The following is a 21,624-nucleotide window of genomic DNA, read 5'->3' as shown; positions in this document are numbered from 1 at the left end:
TGTGACCTCGGACTACGTTAAGGTAACGTGTGGAGTTCCCCAGGGTTCGGTCCTTGGCCCTGCACTCTTCAGCATCTACATGCTGCCGCTAGGTGACATCATACGCAAATACGGTATTAGCTTTCACTGTTATGCTGATGACACCCAACTCTACATGCCCCTAAAGCTGACCAACACGCCGGATTGTAGTCAGCTGGAGGCGTGTCTTAATGAAATTAAACAATGGATGTCCGTTAACTTTTTGCAACTCAACGCCAAAAAAACGGAAATGCTGATTATCGGTCCTGCTAGACACCGAACTCTATTTAATAATACAACTCTAACATTTGACAACCAAACAATTAAACAAGGCGACACGGTAAAGAATCTGGGTATTATCTTCGACCCAACTCTCTCCTTTGAGGCACACATTAAAAGCGTTACTAAAACGGCCTTCTTTCATCTCCGTAACATCGCTAAAATTCGCTCCATTCTGTCCACTAAAGACGCTGAGATCATTATCCATGCGTTTGTTACGTCTCGCCTCGACTACTGTAACGTATTATTTTCGGGTCTCCCCATGTCTAGCATTAAAAGATTACAGTTGGTACAAAATGCGGCTGCTAGACTTTTGACAAGAACAAGAAAGTTTGATCACATTACGCCTGTACTGGCTCACCTGCACTGGCTTCCTGTGCACTTAAGATGTGACTTTAAGGTTTTACTACTTACGTATAAAATACTACACGGTCTAGCTCCATCTTATCTTGCCGATTGTATTGTACCATATGTCCCGGCAAGAAATCTGCGTTCAAAGGACTCCGGCTTATTAGTGATTCCCAAAGCCCAAAAAAAGTCTGCGGGCTATAGAGCATTTTCCGTTCGGGCTCCAGTACTCTGGAATACCCTCCCGGTAACAGTTCGCGATGCCACCTCAGTAGAAGCATTTAAGTCTCACCTTAAAACTCATTTGTATACTCTAGCCTTTAAATAGACTCCCTTTTTAGACCAGTTGATCTGCCGTTTCTTTTCTTTTTCTTCTATGTCCCACTCTCCCGTGTGGAGGGGGTCCGGTCCGATCCGGTGGCCATGTACTGCTCGCCTGTGTATCGGCTGGGGACATCTCTGCGCTGCTGGTCCGCCTACGCTTGGGATGGTTTCCTGCTGGCTCCGCTGTGAACGGGACTCTCGCTGCTGTGTCTTGGATCCTCTTTGGACTGGACTTTCACAGTATCATGTTAGATCCGCTCGACATCCATTGCTTTCCTCCTCTCTAAGGTTCTCATAGTCATCATTGTCACTGACGTCCCACTGGGTCATTATTGTCACCAATGTCCCACTGGGTGTGAGTTTTCCTTGCCCTTATGTGGCCTACCGAGGATGTCGTGGTGGTTTGTGCAGCCCTTTGAGACACTAGTGATTTAGGGCTATATAAGTAAACATTGATTGATTGATTGATATATATACACACACATATACACATTTTTATATACATACATGCACACATATACATACACATACATACATATATATACCCACATACATACACACATATACACACATGCACACATACACATATATACATACATACATACATATACACACATACCTCCGCATACATATATACACAACAACAACAACAAAATAAGCTCACAGACAGGCTGACACACAACATCACTACCCCAGCAGCTGGCCGACTCGCAGCAAGCTACCACAATGGATGAGGGGACTAGACCCAGCCGGCCCCAACCAAGAAGGACACCTGGAAGGGATGGACGGCGGGACCCAGGGGCCCCAGACATGCAGCCCGGATGCAGTAGCCTGAGGCGCCGCCCCCGATTGACCAGCATGCCCGGAGCGTATCTCCAGAAATATACATACAAATATATACATATACATACATACACACATACATACACACACACATACATATACAACTATATACATCTGCATATATACATACACACACGCGTGTGTATGTATATATTCATACATACACATACCGGCACACATTATATAGCCATATATATATATATATATGTATATGTATATACATATATGTATATATATATGTATATGTATATATACATATATATATACACATATACATATATACACATACACACATACAGCATATATATACATATATACACACATACATGTATATATATATACACATATACATATATACACATACATACATACAGCATATATATATACATATATACACACATACACATACATACATACATACATACATACATATACACACATATACATACACCTATATATGCACAAACATACACACATACATACACGTGTATACATACATAAAAACATAAATATTAACATACATAAATATATACATACTTATACACGCACACACATATGTATACATACCCACACATGCACATACATATACACATCTATGAACACACACATACTTGTAACCATACATGCACACCAATATACGTACATACACACATTTGCATCCATCCATACACACGCACACACGCACACACGCACAAATATCCATACGACAACAAATCCATACACATGTCGGAGGGACAGCAATGAAGTCCAGGCATCCACTGTCCACTGAGAACTAGCCGAACCCCCAACCCCCACAAGTCTGCGTACCCACGCCACCCAGGGACAACCCCGGCCCAGACAACGGTGTGAAACCGGGCGCGCAAGGGCGGCGCGGCAGGGCGCAAGGGCACCCCAGGCCCACACCCGACAATCCAATCAACACGACAATAAACAAGTATGAAGCCAGCTGGTCCGTCAGCCCCGACAACCACCACGAGTGCCCGCTACCACCAGTCACAACATCAGCCACCCCCCTGCACCGGACCCAGCAGACTCGGGCGCCCACACCACAAACAAACGGCATCAGAAACAGCAGCTGCAATATCCTCAGACAGCCAGCACCACCCCATCAAATCAAAGTGATCGGGGGAAAATAAATAAATAAATAAATGAATAAATAAACTGCGACCGGCAACCCCACGCCAACAGGATCATGGAGACCAGCCCGCGCCAGGCCGCCAGTCAGCCCAAACGCCAACACACAAACAAGAGACATCAACACCCCTCCCACCAATAGACCCCACCACCCCAACCCAAACCCGCACAAACACACCACCGCCCAAACAACCGAGATACAGCATCCAGACCAGACAAAGGGGCTGCGCCGCCACCGCATCAAGTCACCAACACAGACTCCACAGCGCAAGGACGGGCCACACGGGCACAGACCCCACTCAACAGGAAGCGAGACCCGCACGACGCCCCACACAAATAAATAATATATTGTACTATTATTTTTTCTTTCAAATAAAATAAATACAAAACAAATATATATATATATATACATATATACACATATACACACATACACATATATATATATATATATACACATATATATATACACATACACATACATACATATAAATGCACATACATATAAGTACACATACACATATACATACATACACATACATACATAATAATAATAATAACACCTTCAGCGAGGTCTTGCCCGGGAGTGGCAGGCCACCAGACCGCAGTCCCCGCAACCCGCGCTGGCCGAGGAGGCAGTGAGGGGTGCGCCGTACTCCCAAACCCCAACCAACTCATGCATGTGTACAGGGCCCCCAGAGTGTCTACTGTGCAGTTAAAATTAGGAGGCCAGCCGTTACAGCCGACCTCCAGTCCCTGTTGGTGTGTGTACAGTAGCGTGAGTGAAATGTGTATGCTTTTGAAACTAATAATGCGATTAAAATTGGGGGACATCAAGGTCATGGTGGGTCCCAACCAAGCCGAGCCCCCCAAATCCTAAGTGTCTATAATGCAGCTAAGATTGATGGACGAGCAGGGGACAAGACAGGAGGACTGGAGTCCCATAGGAGGCGTCCTTATCCCCCCTACCATGCCTCCCTGCAGGTCAATCCCCCAAAGTCTAAGTCTTATATATGTGTGAGTGTGTGTGCTATCCGTAGGAGGAGTGGAGGGCCCGGACATCCCCCCCGCCCCCCCCCTCACCCAGTCCACGCAGGCAACAACAAGGAACTACGGCCAGGAGGCCACCGCCCTCCCCCACGGCCCGTGACCTACACCAGACCTCCGTTTATATTTACATCTAACACAATTTCCCAACTCAAATGGAAATGGGGTTTGTACATATATATTTATATATACACATATACATACAAATATATATATATATATATATATGTATATATATATATATATATATATATATATGTGTATATATGTATATATATATATATATATATATATATATATATATATATGTGTATATATGTATATATATATATATATATATATATATATATATATATACATACATAAATATATACACACACACACACGCACATACAGCAGGTTTGGTCACATTTTCAGTAGACCCATAATAAATTCATAAAATGTATGAGCTCCAATCACTATTATTATTATTGTAAACTCAGGACAGCCATGACATTATGTTCTTTACAAGTGTATGTAAACTTTTGACCACGACTGTATAGAAGCAAAGAACACAACCACTATATTTCTATGTTGCACATTTCAGTACATTCTGGACCTGAATGTAAAAATATCCTGGATATACACTAGGACCAGAAATATCTTTACATTTAAAACACATTTTCAATATCAGTGAAAATACTCTGCTTCAATGATGGTCACGGTCTTAAAATAAGTATTTGCATCATTTCCGGGAAGAAACTATTCGGCGCCACCTGTTTTTTCAAGGTAAGAAATATCAGCATTTTTTGCACAAACACACATTTCCACTAGGTTGAAACGTTTGGTTTATTTGTTGTCATTCCAAAACAAGAATGCTTGGCGAGTCCTTCAGCAGCACATCCTGGCTGGATAAATTTCACATTAGAAAACGTCAGTCAGGCCTTTTTGTACACGGCTGCCTGTGTGACCTCATGTATTTATTTCTGTTTATTGTACATGTTTATTTACATGTAACACGCTTCATGGCGCACCTTGCATGGCCAATGAGTACATTTGACACACATTTGATCAGAGTTAAAAGACTAGAAAAGAGGCCTCCAACCCGAACCGTAAACCTAACCCTAAATCCTATAAAGATGAGACATGTACTTAAAAAAAAAAGTGCGGGTAACAATGTACACGTTACATTATGGCAGAAGAAGATTTTTAAAATATGAATAAATAGGCTTTTGGGTAAGGAAAGGTAGATTATTGAAATAATGGCACTGCTCATTGTAGCACCAAGACATGGTCCTCAAGTGAAGCAAAATAACACAAAAGATGGCTTTCCCTCAGACGAATCACTAATAAGTGTTCCCCGGGAAGTGCTGAATGGCACTGTTTTTGTAATACAGTACAATATGCTGACTTTCTTACTGTTGTGCATCAACACGGCTTCCTGTGTGTGTGTGTGTGTGTGTGTGTGTGTGTGTGTGTGTGTGTGTGTGTGTGTGCCGTATGACACCAGGCTAAAGGCACATACATAGCGAGGCTGGCTATGCGGTTCTCTAGAGCCTGACAACTCCAAAAATAGAAAAGCACCGTTTTTTGTGTGCAGCTTATTGTTTGTGATTGTCATTAAAATGAGCATTTCATAGTATCGGAGTGAGGCGGACACACTGCAGTTGATAGCGGCACAGATAGCGTGCGGACTTCAAGTACGATGTTTCAGTAGACCTACGAGGAAGGCCTTGGTCACGAGTGAGGATGCTGGTACACAGTCCAGGTACATGTAAATGGTGCCGTGTGCAGAAATATAGCGGGAGCATAGAAAATTGTCGACACAATCGTCCAAAAAAGAGGATTTGGGGGTAAAAGAGACATTTTCAATAAAACTGACCTGTGTTCAGGCAACCCAGAAATGACTGTATTTCCTCATTTAGTGGCCAGGTGTGGAATACTCAGCGAGTACAGGTCATTGTTTTAAAAGTTTTATATTAGTATTGTTATATTTTGTACAAAAATATGGAACTTAATTTTACTTTCTGGGGACATTCGATTTTAATGATCTTAGAACATAAAAGTCCTTAAGCTTTTGAAAGGCGTAAAAATATTTTCTTTACATTTTTTTCTAAATTTTTTACTCAAATTTCTCAAAAAACATTAACCTTAGTTTTTTTATTCAAGTTTTGACCCTTTAAAGTGTTTTTCATCAGATAATGTCACATATTTAAATGAGTAAAATAACTCATGTAATACAAATTTATATGATATTATTTAAAACTGTAGCATCATCTGATCAAGAGATTTTAAAATTGAATAAAAAAAAGAGCATTATATGTTTGGTATTTCTGTTTAAGGCTGTAACAGTGCATTATATACTGCTTTAATACATGTTTACCTCATTATGTAATAACGACACATTTTCTGATAACCTACCGCATTTTGTAATAAAAGTCTTGAACGCATTTTGTTACATATTGCAAAAGTGTTTACATTTTGTAATAATGTGTTACATATTGCAAAAGTTGTTACATATTGCACAAGGTATTAACATTTTGAATAGCTTGTTATATATTGCAAAAGTTGTTACATTTTGTAATAAATTGTTACATAATGCAAAACGTGTTACATTTTGTAATAACTTATTATATATTGCAAAAATTGTTACATTTTCTCACAACTTGTTACATATTGCAAAAGTTGCTACATTTTCTTACATCTTGCTACATATTGAAAACGTTTTTACATTTTGTAATAACGTGATACATATTGAAAATGTTGTTACACTTTGTAATAACTTGTTACAAATTGTAAAACTTGTTACATTTTGTAATAACTAGTTACATAATGCAAAAGTTGTTACATTTAGTAATAACTTTTTACATATTGCAAAATGTGTTACATGTTGTCACACCTTGTTACATATTGCAAAAGTTATTACATTTTGTTTTAAGTTGATGCATATAGAAAAATTGTTACATTTTTGTCACACCTTGGTACATATAGCAACAGTTGTTACATATTGGAAAAGTTGTTACATGATGTAAATGTGTTACATTTTGCAAAAGTTGTTAAATTTTGTAACAAACTGTTACATATTGCAAACATTGTTACATTTTGCAATAACCTGTTACATATTGCAAAGGTTGTTATATTTTGTATTAACTTGTTAAATATTGCACAAGCTGTTACATTTTGTAATAACTTGTTACATATTGCAAACGTTGTTATATTTTGTAATAACATGTTAAATATTGCAGAAGCTGTTACATTTTGTAATAACTTGTTACTTATTGCAAACGTTATATTTTGTAATAAATTGTTACATATTGTAAAAGTTGTTACATGTTGTAATAACTTGTTACATATTGCTAAAGTTGTTACATTTTGTGAAAACTTGTTACATATCGCAAAAGTTGTTACATTTTGTAATAACTTGTTAAATGTTTCAAAAGTTGTTACATTTTGTAATAACTTGTTAAATATTGCAAAAGTTGTTACATTTTGTGACAACTTGTTACATATTGCAAAAGTTACTACATTTTGTTATAAGTTGTTACATATAGAAAACGTTGTTAATTTTGTCACAATTTGTTAAATATTGCAAAAGGTGTTACATTTTGTAACAACCTCTTACATATTGCAAAAGTTGTTACATTTTGCAATAATGTGTTACATATTGCAAAAGTTGTTACATTTTGCAATAACGTGTTACATATTGCAAAAGTTGTTAAATTTTGCAGAAGTTATTAAAATTTTAAATAACTTGTTACATATTGCAAAATATGTTACATATTGCAAAAGTTGTTACATATTGTAAAAAGTGTTACATTTTGAAAAACGTGTTATACTTTGTAATAGGTTGTTACATATTGCCAAAGTTGTTACATTATGTAAACTTGTTATGCATGGTAAAGGTTGTTACATTTTGTAAAAATATGTTCCATCTGCAAAAGTTGTTATATTTTACCCAGGTTGTTACATTGTGTAATAACTTCTTACATATTGCAAAGATTGTTACATTTTGTGATAGCTTGTTACACATTGCAAACATTGTTGCATTTTGTAATAGCTTGTTACATATTGCAAAAGGTGTTACATAATGCGAGGGTTGCATTTTTTTTCTATTAAACATAACAATTTGGTGAATTATGTTGTAAACCCTAAAATTTCATTGCTTTGTTTACTAAAATGATCAGAGCCCCACCCAACATTAATTAGTATATGAACATTGGATTAATGTTTGACCAATGAAACATCCTACTAGACTCTTAAAATACATGTTAATGAAGAGGACATTTTTTTGTGTCGTGAGGCATCAATTTCAAAGGTCTAAAATACATAAATGCACCAAATTGTTACATTGTGTCTACTTTTATGCAGCACCTGCTTTTTGTAATACATTTTGCAATATGTAACAAGTAATCCCAAATTTTTATCACAGTTTATTGCTAAATGCGTTCAATAATTTTATTACAGAATGAGGCCGGTTATTATAAAACGCGAATTTGTTACATAACGACGTAAAACTGTATAACCTTATTACATACTGCACCATTGTTGTGTAATGTGTTGTCACATGGGCTGAAGTTATTTGAGAGATTTGAGGGCAAAAATTTATCTAAAATAATCATTACCCAAATATATGAACCTGTGAAAGAATTAGACATTATAAAGTGAAAAATTTAACATACAAAAAAAAACATGCAGAAGGAAAATCATGTATAATGGAGTAACACAACAACGATGGCCAAAGTATAGCTAAAATTTACTGAAACGTCCAAAAAGTCTCCCCTTGTCCCCTGAGGATGAAATAAAACTCTAATAATAAATATATAACAAAAAGTTTCGATAAAAAGTATATGAATAACAATTATTTTCATACTGTAGAATGTGTTATGGCGCAACATATTTTTACAATTTACCAATAATTTATTGATATTGATATTATTGGTAAAATCTGGCAAGACAAGACACGTGGTGGTAATCAAGTGTCTTAAGTACAAAGTAGAATCTGTTTCCTTAGGGTGAATGTATTTGAGGTGGGGCATTTTTTGGGCCACATAGTTGGCCATTATTGAGGCGTACCATTTATTAATAAAGTAGAGGCCACTATTTGAGGGAATTTGATAGGCACAGTACACATTTGTCACTCTTGTGAAGCTAAGAAATAAAGAAAAAAAAGCATTATCTTTGTAAAGGCAGTATTTTCAGGTGTACCTAATGAAGTGTCTGTTGCACGTATACCTTCATCATTGAACGCTGAGAGCACCAACATGACTCACGAGGGAGGTGTTCTCAATGCCGACAGCGTTTCCGCCGTCATTTTGTCTGTGATTCTTCCTACGACGGAGGAAGGTGGAGTCTGATGATCTCTCTGGACTGGGGCGGGATCCTGTCTGGGAACCGGACGGAAAACTCCACAATGAGGTCCCCGCGCTGCGACGGGTTCTTGGGGAAAGGAAGGCCTTCCCCTCTGAGTCGCTTTACTGTTCCGGGTCGGATGATATCATGACACGGCAGCGAGATGACGCGCTTCTCCAGCGTGGGGATGCTGACCGTACAGCCGCACAACGCCTGCAGAGGGCCAAAGAAGAGGAAAATGTCAGGAGTATATTGATGACTTCATTTTTCCATCAACTGAAATAGTGTTGACCTTCAGTTTGAGACGCTAATGAGTCAAAGTGCTGAGATAAAGTAGTGAGTCGGTCCACAGAGCTAGGCAAACATGACCTGTGGTGGAAAACGTGTCTTGGTGTCAATATGTGAGTGGACCCTAGCAGGATTGGAGAGGCCATGACTAATTTTAGCAGAGTTGTCATTGCCAGAGCTGACGAAGAGAGGCACACACATCTGCTGAATCCACTGCAACGGTATTGTAGATACCGCGCTATTGCTGTTTCAAAGTCTGCGCAATAACTTGGTGAGGGTCGTTTTTTTTCCAGCACTTTCGCTTTGGCGGGTCTGAAAATATACTACATCTTCCAGAATCCTGTTGTGGGGCACTGCAAAGGGGAGAGAAAGAGGGAGCAGGAAGTGAGGTGTGTTCTGTTTTTTTTTCTTTTCAAAATCCGTACGTAACTTTTTGAGTTATGTTGCTAGCAAACAAACGAACAAACCTTGGCGGAAACATAACTTCTGTGGCGGAGGTAATAAAGCGTGGCGTTCGTCTCAAGCACTCCAAGTCCAAAACAGACTCGGCCAAGGGCACCGTGCCGAGGGAAGCACCTGCTGCATATCGAAATACTTGATAAGTGTTTCAAATTGTTTTTTTATTTTCGAACAAATCGCAATGAATCAATTAAAAGATAACCAAAAATCGATTTAAATGTTTTGTGAGTGTGAATGTTGTCTGTCTATCTGTGTTGGCCCTGCGATGAGCCTATCTCAGCTGCCGAATGCAGCTGAGATAGGCTGCAGCACCCCCCGCCACCCCAAAAGAGACAAGCGGTAGGAAATGGATGGATGGATGTTTTGTTTTAAATCTGTCCTGACCAGACAGTCAGGTACAGTGGGGCAAAAAGGTATCTAGTCAGCCACCGATTTTGCAAAATCTCCCACTTAAAATGATGACAGAGGTCTGTAATTTTCATCGTAGGTACACTTCAACTGTGAGGGACAGAATGTGAAAAAATATTTAGGAATTCACATTGTAGGAATTTTAAAGAATTTATTTGTCAATTCTGGTGGAAAATAAGTATTTGGTCAACCATTCAAAGCTCTCACTGATGGAAGGAGGTTTTGGCTCAAAATCTCACGATACATGGCCCCATTCATTCTTTCCTTAACACGGATCAATCGTCCTGTCCTCTTTGCAGAAAAACAGCCCCAAAGCATGATGTTTCCACCCCCATGCTTCACAGTAGATATGGTGTTCTTGGGATGCAACTCAGTATTCTTCTCCCTCCAAACACGAGGAGTTGAGTTTATACCAAAATGGATACATGGTTGATACAGCAGAGGATTGGGAAAATGTCATGTGGTCAGATGAAACCAAAATAGAACTTTTTGGTATAAACTCAACTCGTCGTGTTTGGAGGAAGAAGAATACTGAGTTGCATCCCAAGAACACCATACTTACTGTGAAGCATGGGGGTGGAAACATCATGCTTTGGGGCTGTTTTTCTGCTAAGGGGACAGGACTATTGATCCGTGTTAAGGAAAGAATGAATGGGGCCATGTATCGTGACATTTTGAGCCAAAACCTCCTTCCATCAGTGAGAGCTTTGAATGGTTGACCAAATACTTATTTTCCACCATAATTTACAAATAAATTCTTTTAAATTCCTACAATGTGAATTCTTGGATTTTTTTTTCACATTCTGTCTCTCACAGTTGAAGTGTACCTATGATGAAAATTACAGACCTCTGTCATCATTTTAAGTGGGAGCTCTTGCACAATCGGTGGCTGACTAAATACTTTTTTGCCTCACTGTACATCATATCGTTGATGTAGTCACCCATATCTGCAGAAGCGAGAAGTGTTGGATACTTATCTGCCTTATTTACTTATCATTTATTTGAAGAATCGATTCTGAATCGAATCGTTACCCCCAAGAATCGAATTGTGGGCCCAAATATTCACAGCACTACTTGATAAGCTACCGTCATCCGGAAAAGATGAAACCAGTGAAGCTAAACGTCAATTTGTGAGGTAGTTACATTGTTAAAATGTGAGTTAACTTTTATGAGAAACTGCATTTTTCCAAACTGATACTAAGAATGTGTACTGTAGAGGACACCTATTTTTAGAAAGTAAATGTTGTGAGACACTGTGGATGTTTACGCACTATTCATTGCAATTAAAAAATACTTGTTTGTAGTAAGAAATATGATTAGAGCATTTTTGTCAGGCTTGCTAGTGACGATTTGGTCGTGTTTGTGTTTTCCCGTGTTTGCCGTTTTCATTTCTGTTCAGCTTTCCTATTTCTAATTTCTACTTCCAGCGTTTTTGAATCACTTCCTGTCCCGGTGGTCATGTTTTTGTCCGTATTTCCTGTTTGGTCCCTGTGTTTTGAAGCACCTTTACTTTCTGTTCCATGTCATGCCAGCACACCTCATAAATAGCTCTATTTAGTTCCACCTGGGTCCCCCATTCTGTGCTGCATCATTGTCAGCTTCCTTTGCACCTCCCTGCTGCCAATAAATATACTTTTACCTGCACGTTGTCTGCTATTTCCGCATCCTTGGGGTCACACTACAAACACCGTTCACCAAAACGTATACAATTTTAGCAATATGTTTGTATTTGATTACAGTAAGTGTGTTTATCCTAAACTTTGCTGGCACTTTCTTTTACACACTATAGCATTTTTATTTGGACATACCACAATCATATCGTATCGTAGCTTAAACACCATGATAATATCGTACTGTGAGATTCTGATATCATTACACCCCTAGAATCCAGTCAAAGAATTGCGATAAACATGGTTGGAATCCCTCATAGGGTTAACAAATATTTTAGATAAATAAAATGACAAATCACTAAATGTTCAGACTAATGTTTTCCATATAAGGACTTCCTATGCAACTGTTATACAACAACATGCATAAAAAAAAAGTCTAAAGTAAGAAAAGGTAGTTTTAAAAAAAGGCAATTAAAATGTAATTGTACTGTATAAATACAAATATAAATAGAAAGTGCCATCAACTCCCAAAAATAAAATTAACTTAACTCACAAGTCCTTTAATTTTCAAGTAATTTGACATGCGATATGAGTCACTAGCTTTAAGTTGCAAGCATTCTTTGAGTTAGAGCATTTCCGGTTGACGTAATGGTGTTGTCTTGTTTGAGCATCCATCCATCCATCCATTTTCTACCGCTTATTCCTTTTTGGGGTCACGAGGGGCGCTGGCGCCTATCTCAGCTACAATCGGGCGGAAGGCGGGGTACACCCTGGACAAGTCGCCACCTCATCGTAGGGCCAACACAGATAGACAGACAACATTCACACTCACATTCACACACTAGGGCCAATTTATTGTTGCCAATCAACCTATCCCCAGGTGCATGTCTTTGGAAGTGGGAGGAAGCCGGAGTACCCGGAGGGAACCCACGCATTCACGGGGAGAACATGCAAACTCCACACAGGAAGATCCCGAGCCTGGATTTGAACCCAGGACTGCAGGAACTTCGTATTGTGAGGCAGACACACTAACCCCTCTGCCACCGTGAAGCCCCTTGTTTGAGCAATGTAGGATAAATATATTATTACATGTTGTTGTTGTTGTTCCTGCTTTGTTCACACAAGAAACAAACATGCTTGATCATTAAGGAGTTATTATATTGCAGGGATGTAATCATGAACATTTCGTATCACGTTTGTCCTGACCAAAATGACAATCGTTTTTATTATTCTCGCAGTATTGTTGAATGTGCTCAGAAAGTACTTATACACACACCAAAGTTTTTCTACCAATGTTTTTTTAAACAATAATATAAATAAACAATGCTAGAAAAGCTGGTGTTTTGTGTTTCTTATGCTTCATAGTCTTTTAGTCTTAGTATTTTATCAGTTTTGATGGCTCGGTTTTTATTGTTTGAATATTGATTTGTTCTGTATTAATTTAATATTTATTTAAACAAAACATGCACAAAATATGAAATCTTTATTATGTCTGGCAAGCGTTGTGGCTTCTCACTCTGTTCGTTGATCCTTGAATGTGCAGGATTGAATATCTTAGTTGCTCAGATAGTAATGTGTTTATATAAGTTTAGATTCGGGTAAGTTGTTTCTTAATGGGGAAGGATGTTAATATCTCCTGGTTTCAGGTTAGCATTTAGGTTAGCGAGATGGCACCGGTCAGTCCGTAAGTTCATCAAAGTGCAGTTATCATTTATGGATTTTTGATCATTTTAATCTAAAACTGTAACACTAACTGTTGGGTGTTTCACCGTGGTTATCATTAAGACTGTTTAGCTGTACATTCCAAGTATATTGTTACACGCTGCTGTCCCTGCTTCATCTACACAAGAAACAAACATACCTGTGGATTGGATTAGACAGTTGACGTTCGCATTTGAGCGCAGCTCAGAGATTGACACAATCGTGCCCGCCAACCGAAATCGAAGACCAAATTAAAGGAAATAACTATTAAAGACATGTTCTACCATTTACCAGCCTACTCGAACAGTAGACGCAAACACTGAACATTTATCCATAAAGATATTGAAAAGCTGCAGACGCTCTGCTTGACATGTTTCAATTTGTTCTGTCCTGACTAAAAATACTGCAAACATGCACCCCTAATGTATTTTCTGTACTATTATTTTTTCATGACAAATACACCACAAGTTGGCACTAGTATTAAATTCTAACATTTGACACCATTAGTTGAACTAATTTAACATTTTTCACACAGCTCAAAACATTCTACAAAAAACATTTCTGGGGTTTTGGCCAAATGACCTCTCTGAAGGGACTGACAAGCACATGCCTGTCAAATTTCAGCATGACTGGCTGAACTTTGCAGAGACACTGGCGTGACTAGATGGCCATAATTGACCACTTTTGAGGATCTATCCCTTCAAATAATATAATCAAACTTTTTCTATTTAAGTCAAAGTATGTTGGAGTACATGTACAAACTCTGTTTGCATATGAGTTGGGAAATTGTGTTAGATGTAAATATAAACGGAATACAATAATTTGCAAATAATTTTCAACCAATATTCAGTTGAATATGCCACAAAGACAACATATTTAATGTTCAAACTGATAAAGTTTTTTTTGTTTTTTTTCAAATAATTATTAACTTTATAATTTGATGCCAGGTGGCAATAAATACTGATCAAGTTGAGGAATGCTCATCAAATACTTATTTGGAACATCCCACAGGTGTGCAGGTTAATTCAGAACAGGTGGGTGCCATGATTGGCTATAAAAGCAGCTTCCATGAAATGCTCAGTAATTCACAAATTCACCACTTTGTAAGCAAATTGTCGAACAGTTTTAGAACAACATTTCTCAACGAGCAATTGCAAGGAATTTAGGGATTTTACCATCTACTTTCTGTAAAATTATCAAAAGGTTCAGAGAATCTGGTGAAATCACTGCACGTAAGCGATGATATTACGGACCGTTGATCCCTCAGGCGGTACTGCATCATAAACCGACATCAGTGTGTAAAGGATATCACCACATGGGTTCAGGAACACTTCATAAAACCACTGTCAGTAACTACAGTTGGTCGCTACATCTGTAAGTGCAAGTTAAAACTCTGCTATGCAAAGCCAAACCCATTTACAACAACACCAAGGAACGCCACTGGCTTTGCTGGGCCGGAGATCATCTAAGATGGACTGATACAAAGTGGATAAGTGTTCTGTGGTCTGACAAATCCACATTTCAAATGTTATTTGGAAACTGTGGACATGGTGTCCTCCGGAACAAAGAGGAAAATAACCATCCGGATTGTTATAGGCGCAGAATTCAAAAGCCAGCATGTGTGATGGTATGGGGATGTATTACTGCCCAAGGCATGGGTAACTTACACATTTGTGAAGGCACCATACAGGTTTTGGAGCAACATATGTTGTCATCCAAGCAACATTATCATGGACACCACTGCTTATTTCAGCAAGACAATGCCAAGCCACGTTTTACAACAGCGTGGCTTTTTAGTAAAAGAGTGCGGGTACTTTCCTGGCCCGCCTGCAGTCCAGACCTGTCTCCCATCGAAAATGTGTGGTGCATTATGAAGCGTAAAATACCACAGCGGAGACCCCGGACTGTTGAACCCCGAAAGCTCTACATAAAACAAGAATGGGAACGAATTCCACTTTCAAAGCTTCGACAATTAGTTTCCTCAGTACCCAAATGTTTATTGAGGGTTGTAAAAAAAAAAGGTGATGTAACACAGTGGCGAACATGCACTTTCCCAACTACTTTGGCACGTGTTGCAGCTAAAGAAATTCTGAGTTAATTATTATTTGCAAAATCAATTAAAGTTTATGAGTTTGAACATCAAATATCTTGTCTTTGTAGTGCATTCAATTGAATATGGGTTGAAAAGGATTTGCAAATCATTGTATTCCGTTTATATTTACATCTAACACAATTTCCCAACTCATATGGAAACGGGTTTTGTACTAAATTATGTGTAATACTCTGTATTGTTGTGTACAGTTTGGGTTTTAATGACCTAATTGATTAATTATTGTCATAGATACTGCAAGTTTTGTTTTTATGGACCCTCAATACTTTATACTTTTAAAATTTGATGTCAATTCTGTACACTGCTGCTGGAACTTTTATTTTCCTGAGGGAACTCTCCTGAAGGAATCAATAAAGTACTATCTATCTATCTATCTATCTATCTATCTATCTATCTATCTATCTATCTATCTATCTATCTATCTATCTATCTATCTATCTATTTATCTATCTATCTATCTATCTATCTATCTATCTATCTATCTATCTATCTATCTATCTATCTATCTATCTATCTATCTATCTATCTATCTATCTATCTATCTATCTATCTATCTATCTATCTATCTATCTATCTATCTATCTATCTATCTATCTATCTATCTATCTATCTATCTATCTATCTATCTATCTATCTATCTATCTGTCTAGCTATCTTTCCATTTATCCATCTATCTATCTATTTTAGAATAAATGGTAAATGCTATAACAGAAGTCAAAGTATACTACAATTTTTCTGACACCCATCAACCATAAATGCATGATGTTGAAGTTGATGTACCGACATCTGCTGAAGCTCAAAGTTCAGCCACTTATGTAATTACACACAAACACACACAATGTTGTGTTAGTCTTTAGGGATTTTCTTGTCTCGTCTGGTAGAAATTGTAACCAACTGGGTCAAACTTGCTTACAGGGCAGAGGGTGAACGGCAGAGCAGCTGGGTCCTTATTGTACTGTCGGACTTTCCAAGCCATGACATCAGCCTGCACTAGTTTTAGTCTGTGACGTCTACTTCAGGCTCATTTTCCTTTTACGAACACTTCCATTCACTGACGCAGAGAATGTCACAAACAATTACACGTGATGATTCTACAAGTTTGAAACACACTGCGGCCTAACTCTGCAAGGTGTGTTTTTGTCCTTGTCAGTCACACTGATGAGAACAGTGACTATGTTTCCATGCACTAAATTAGGGTTATGATAGAAATGTTCAGCTTTTTTGTGGTACAGAACAGCTGTCATGATGTAAAGGTTGATCCCTTTGCCAACAGACGAGTAGCGGTTTGATTGAAAACCCCTTTGTTAGCAATACGGTATTGTCTGGCAAATAGACCACTGTTAAGATGCAGAGAAGAGCGATCTCTACCAGCACAACAGTCATTAGGATGGAACTATAGCATTCAGTTGTACTAAAGGCTAAAGTGGCACCTTATAGCAAAAAACAACAATCTTCTTTGTGTTGTTGTTGTTATTTGTTAGAGGCTAAAGTATATCATCTAATAATCTTGAAAATAATCAGAATCAGCATTTGTGTGACCAATACTGTCCCTATAACCACTTGGTATTAGATCGATACCCAAATTCATACTACTATCCAAAACTAATGTAAGGTATCAAAAAAAAGAATAATTAGCACTTCATATATTTGAACAGAATCATATTCCAACAGAAATAATCAGCTATTAACAGCAAATGATTAAGTAGATTAGTAAAAGTTTAGAGAAAATAATATAACTCACTATTACGCAATATATTACGTCAGCAGCCAAATTAGGAGCATTTGTAACCTGTTTTGAAATGGTTCAATATAATTTATATACTTAATTTAATACATTGTGATATACAGTATGTCGTTATTGTGGGAGGATGCAATATATATTGTGTTTTAGATTTTAGGCCATATTGCCTATCCCTACATATTGAATCACATGACCTACTGTACTTCACTAATATTCCCCTAATATTCCACCAACCTCCTTCCACCCATCATTTCTCTTTGCAAACCCTAATTGAGCCGCATCACTCTTAAGTCTGAAGTCTTTGGCTGTGCAGTATAATCATAATATTTGTGCAGATTTTATGATAATGCACATAATAGACGACACACTCTAATATGTTCCCAGAACATAAGGTGAGTCTGAAATTTTCCTAAGAAGAAAACTGTATAAAATCGGTTTGACTTGAGTCCTAATAACAGCTCTGACATCTTGGAGAACATCTGCCACTTAGCCATTGCAAACCTGTGAGTGGGAGCCCTATTAGAGACATTCAAATGTGTGTAGTTTACAGACTAAGAAGCCTGAGTCGTGCGGCACTCATCCGCCTTGTCGCCGGCAGCTAATTAAATGTGCCAGTCAGAGTAATTGCAGACAGCCGTAACACTCCAGTTTATCTCTGATGACTAAAAGTGTTTACAAATACACTCGCAGAGGCAGTCTCTATGCGTGTTTACGTCGAGCATGTGCATCCTTCTATGGAGCTGCTTGCTTCTATTTACAAAGCACACAGAATGGAAGTAGCACGGCAGCCCACACAAGGACCCACCATTACCACAGTAGTGCGACAGGATGCCCCCAAGGCTGAGTGGAAAGAACGGATGTGAAAGTACACTCGATGGCCACAGCATACAAGATTCTTGGTGCTTTACAGTTTCAATTTTCTAGTGATATACTGTGGCTACTGATTAAATTAGTAATACAGTGCACAGGTGTCAAACTTAAGGCCCGGAGGCCAGATCTGGACCGTGAACACCGGGAAATAACATGTGCCTATAAAGTACTTTATATTTTCTGACTACCACAATTTTCGGACTATAAGGGGCACTTAATATCCTTTTATTTTCTCAAAAATCGACAGTGTGCCTTGTAACCCGGTGCCCCTAATGTATGTTTTAATTCTGGTTAACGTCAAAGTAATTTTATTTGGTACATGATGTAATAAGTGTAACCTGAAGATGGCAGTCACTCATAAAAATATGTGTGGACTGCAGGTTGACTGATGGCTGTTTGATAAATGAAACAAGACCAAAACTTTGATGTTTCAAAGAGAATATAGAACATTGCACACGGCACTCACAAATCTGTCAAAATGTTTTAGTCTGACTTTGGTAAGCCATGAAGTCGCACAGCTTGATGGATTGTCGGAGCATTACGGCTACCATAGTCAGCTGTGCTGTGCTTCAACATACAGGTATAATTAATGTGTGTGTATGAGGACCCCAGAATTGCGCCTATTAGTAGACATATTATCTTGGGTTTTGTTTCAACCTATTATGCACAACCAACTTTTCCTACCTATTAGTACCTACTGTTGTGTGTTTGGGATCTGCATAAGTCTTAAAAGCTTGTAGTCCGCGCTGTCGTCAACAAGTTCATTCCTTTTCTCTATCCTCTTGTTGTGGGTCATTCATCCTCTACTGTTGCCATTTCTAATATAAGGCAGCATAGAGTTCGGACATATATCTGTCAGTACACTTACTATGGAAGTGCTAAAAACTACCAGTACAACAAAGATGACAGGGAGAAGATGCTGTCGAAGGGGAACCTGGAAATAAGACCGCCCACAAAACAGCGCATCCTGGAGAGACGGTCAGAAAGTGGCTTGAAGATGGTCTGTAAAACATAATCTATGCTACATTTTGACCCAAAGAACCCCCTTACATTTTATGTAGACCACAAAGAAGTTTTGTCACAATATGTCCCCTTTAATGCGCCTTATAATCCGGTGCGCCTTTTGTATGAAAATACACCTGAATAGGCAGCACGCCTTAAAGTCTGGTGCGCCATACGGTGAGAAAAATACGGTAAATGTCCTAGTTATTTTCTTTTTTACAAAAACAAATATATGCACTCTATGAAATTGCATACATTTTAAACTTTAATATTATCCAATATTGCAACAAATATTATACTATCATACATTTCAAACTATTATCTTTAAAAAAAAAAAAAGAATACCTAAATATCTGCTTAACCTATGATTTCCAAGCAAGATATCTGTCAAATTGTACACTGTAAAAATGATAATAGATTTCATTGTAAAATTGAAGGTGTTTTTTTTTTTACAACATTTTACTTTACATTAAAAAAGCTCTACCACTGTTTTTTCAAGGTAAAATTCTGATAGGTGAGCTGCAATTTAAAAAAAATCTACAGTAATAATGTAAATGGAAAAACTATACCACATGTTTTTAATGTTTTTTTTCCTTAAAAAATGGTGGTATAGAGTTGCCAGTTTTTTACCGTAAAATATACAGGTTTTGTGGGGGCCGTTCCCACATCTGTGGTCCCCTCCAAGGTTTATCCTTGTATCCCTTCGGGTTGAGTTTTTTCTTGCCCTGATATGGGATCTGAGCCAAAGATGTTGTTGTGGCTTGTGCAGCCCTTTGAGACCCTTGTGATTAAGGGCTGTATAAATAAACTTTGATTGACTGATTGCTTGCATTGATTGAACAATGAAGACAAAAACTGTTTTCTCTGTCGTGTCCGCGTGTCATCAGTTACATTGCAAATTGTTATGCGCTTATCTTTTTATTTAATTTTGTGAGTGGCATAGATTTGTCGTGCGCAAAGGACGCGCGTGAGCAGTGCGCAATTGCACAGGCGCACACCTTAATGGGAATGTTGCTTGCCACCTTATTTTGCATATTATTTATATGTAATGTCCAGTTTGTTTTATCATTTGATATTACTCCCAAAAATGTGATTTATTTTACTTTTTCAGTATGTACTTTGTTTATTTGTATTTGTGTTTGACTTTTCCTTACCAAATATGATTTTTAAGTGGCCTTGTAAATTAATGTCATGCATGAGTGAGAAGATAAAAAAGGGTGACGCACCTCTTTGAGACTAATCTTGCAGGTGAAAATTATATTGGAACCGTCTCTCTTGAAGTGGACATGCCCCTTGTCTTTGAGCACAAAGGCAATGTCAGCAGGGATGTTCTCAGGGGTCTGGTCTCCTTCCCTGGGGAAGGTGATCTTGGTCCCCTCCTTCCAGCCTTTCTTGATCACAATATTGAGAATCTTGTCCTCGGCCCTCAAAGTCCTTCCATCCGGATTCAGCCTGCGGCGGGTGATCTTCATGCGTTTCGTGCAGCCGTGGAAGATCTCTTCCAGCGAGACCTTCAACTCGTGGACCACCGGGGGGTCCTGCTGCTTTCGAGCTGCCCCCCGGCGCTCCGAGGGTCCACCCCTCCTTCTGCGACCTTCCCCGTTGTTCACCCCTCCAGGAAAGACGAAGTGCCTCCCGAAGTGAGCGAAAGAGTCATCCTCCTCCATGTCCACTTCCTGCTCGGGGTCGTTATTGTGGTCGTTGTGGAAGGAGAAGCCGTTGCCGCGGCTGTGGCTGCGGTTTGCACTAAAAAACATGTCGAAGGGGTTGGAGCCACCAAAGAAGGAGGCGAAGGTGGCATGGGGGTCTCCATGGAAAGTGTAGTGGTGTGTTGAGGTACCAGGAGCACCCGAAGAGCTGCTGCCTCCTGTATTTAAACCTGCAAAGAAGAAGTTGATACCTCTTGTAGTGATATGAACGTTTTATATCACGGTTATTGTGACCAGAATTATCACGATTATCTTTATTTCTATGGTATTGTTGAATGTGCTCACAAAGTGGGCTACTTATACTCACGCTGAAATCTTTATACCAAGCTTTAATTGAAATAAATAAATAAATACAATAATAATAAATAATACATGAAAGGTAAACTAAAAACATTTTTTAAACGA

At 38.5% G+C, this 21,624-nt stretch overlaps 2 protein-coding genes and 1 long non-coding RNA gene across 3 annotated transcripts in view; 1 reads left to right on the top strand and 2 right to left on the bottom strand.

Annotated features, from left to right (window-relative positions):
* Positions 1 to 9,349, bottom strand: part of akr1a1a (aldo-keto reductase family 1, member A1a (aldehyde reductase)) — a 34,789-nt gene extending 25,440 nt beyond the window's left edge. Inside the window, exon 1 of the mRNA XM_061906406.1 lies at positions 9,205 to 9,349. Within this exon, the coding sequence (XP_061762390.1) occupies positions 9,205 to 9,235 (31 nt within the window). The 5' untranslated portion in view covers positions 9,236 to 9,349. The remainder of the gene's footprint in view (positions 1 to 9,204) is intronic.
* LOC133556464 (uncharacterized) lies at positions 9,268 to 10,367 on the top strand. Its single transcript, XR_009807525.1, has 3 exons — positions 9,268 to 9,830; positions 9,903 to 9,998; positions 10,060 to 10,367. It is a non-coding gene; the product is annotated as an uncharacterized LOC133556464 (long non-coding RNA).
* dnajb5 (DnaJ heat shock protein family (Hsp40) member B5) overlaps positions 9,301 to 21,624 on the bottom strand; it is a 28,040-nt gene continuing 15,716 nt past the window's right edge. The window contains exons 3-4 of the mRNA XM_061906405.1: positions 20,737 to 21,389; positions 9,301 to 9,534 (exon numbers count right to left, since the gene is read on the bottom strand). Coding sequence (XP_061762389.1) covers positions 9,301 to 9,534; positions 20,737 to 21,389 — 887 coding nt within the window. The remainder of the gene's footprint in view (positions 9,535 to 20,736; positions 21,390 to 21,624) is intronic.

This window comes from Nerophis ophidion, linkage group LG07 (genome assembly GCF_033978795.1).
Source record: "Nerophis ophidion isolate RoL-2023_Sa linkage group LG07, RoL_Noph_v1.0, whole genome shotgun sequence".
Lineage (NCBI taxonomy): Eukaryota > Metazoa > Chordata > Actinopteri > Syngnathiformes > Syngnathidae > Nerophis > Nerophis ophidion.
Note: the sequence above shows the minus strand (reverse complement) of the source record. Positions and strands in the feature narration are given on the sequence as shown.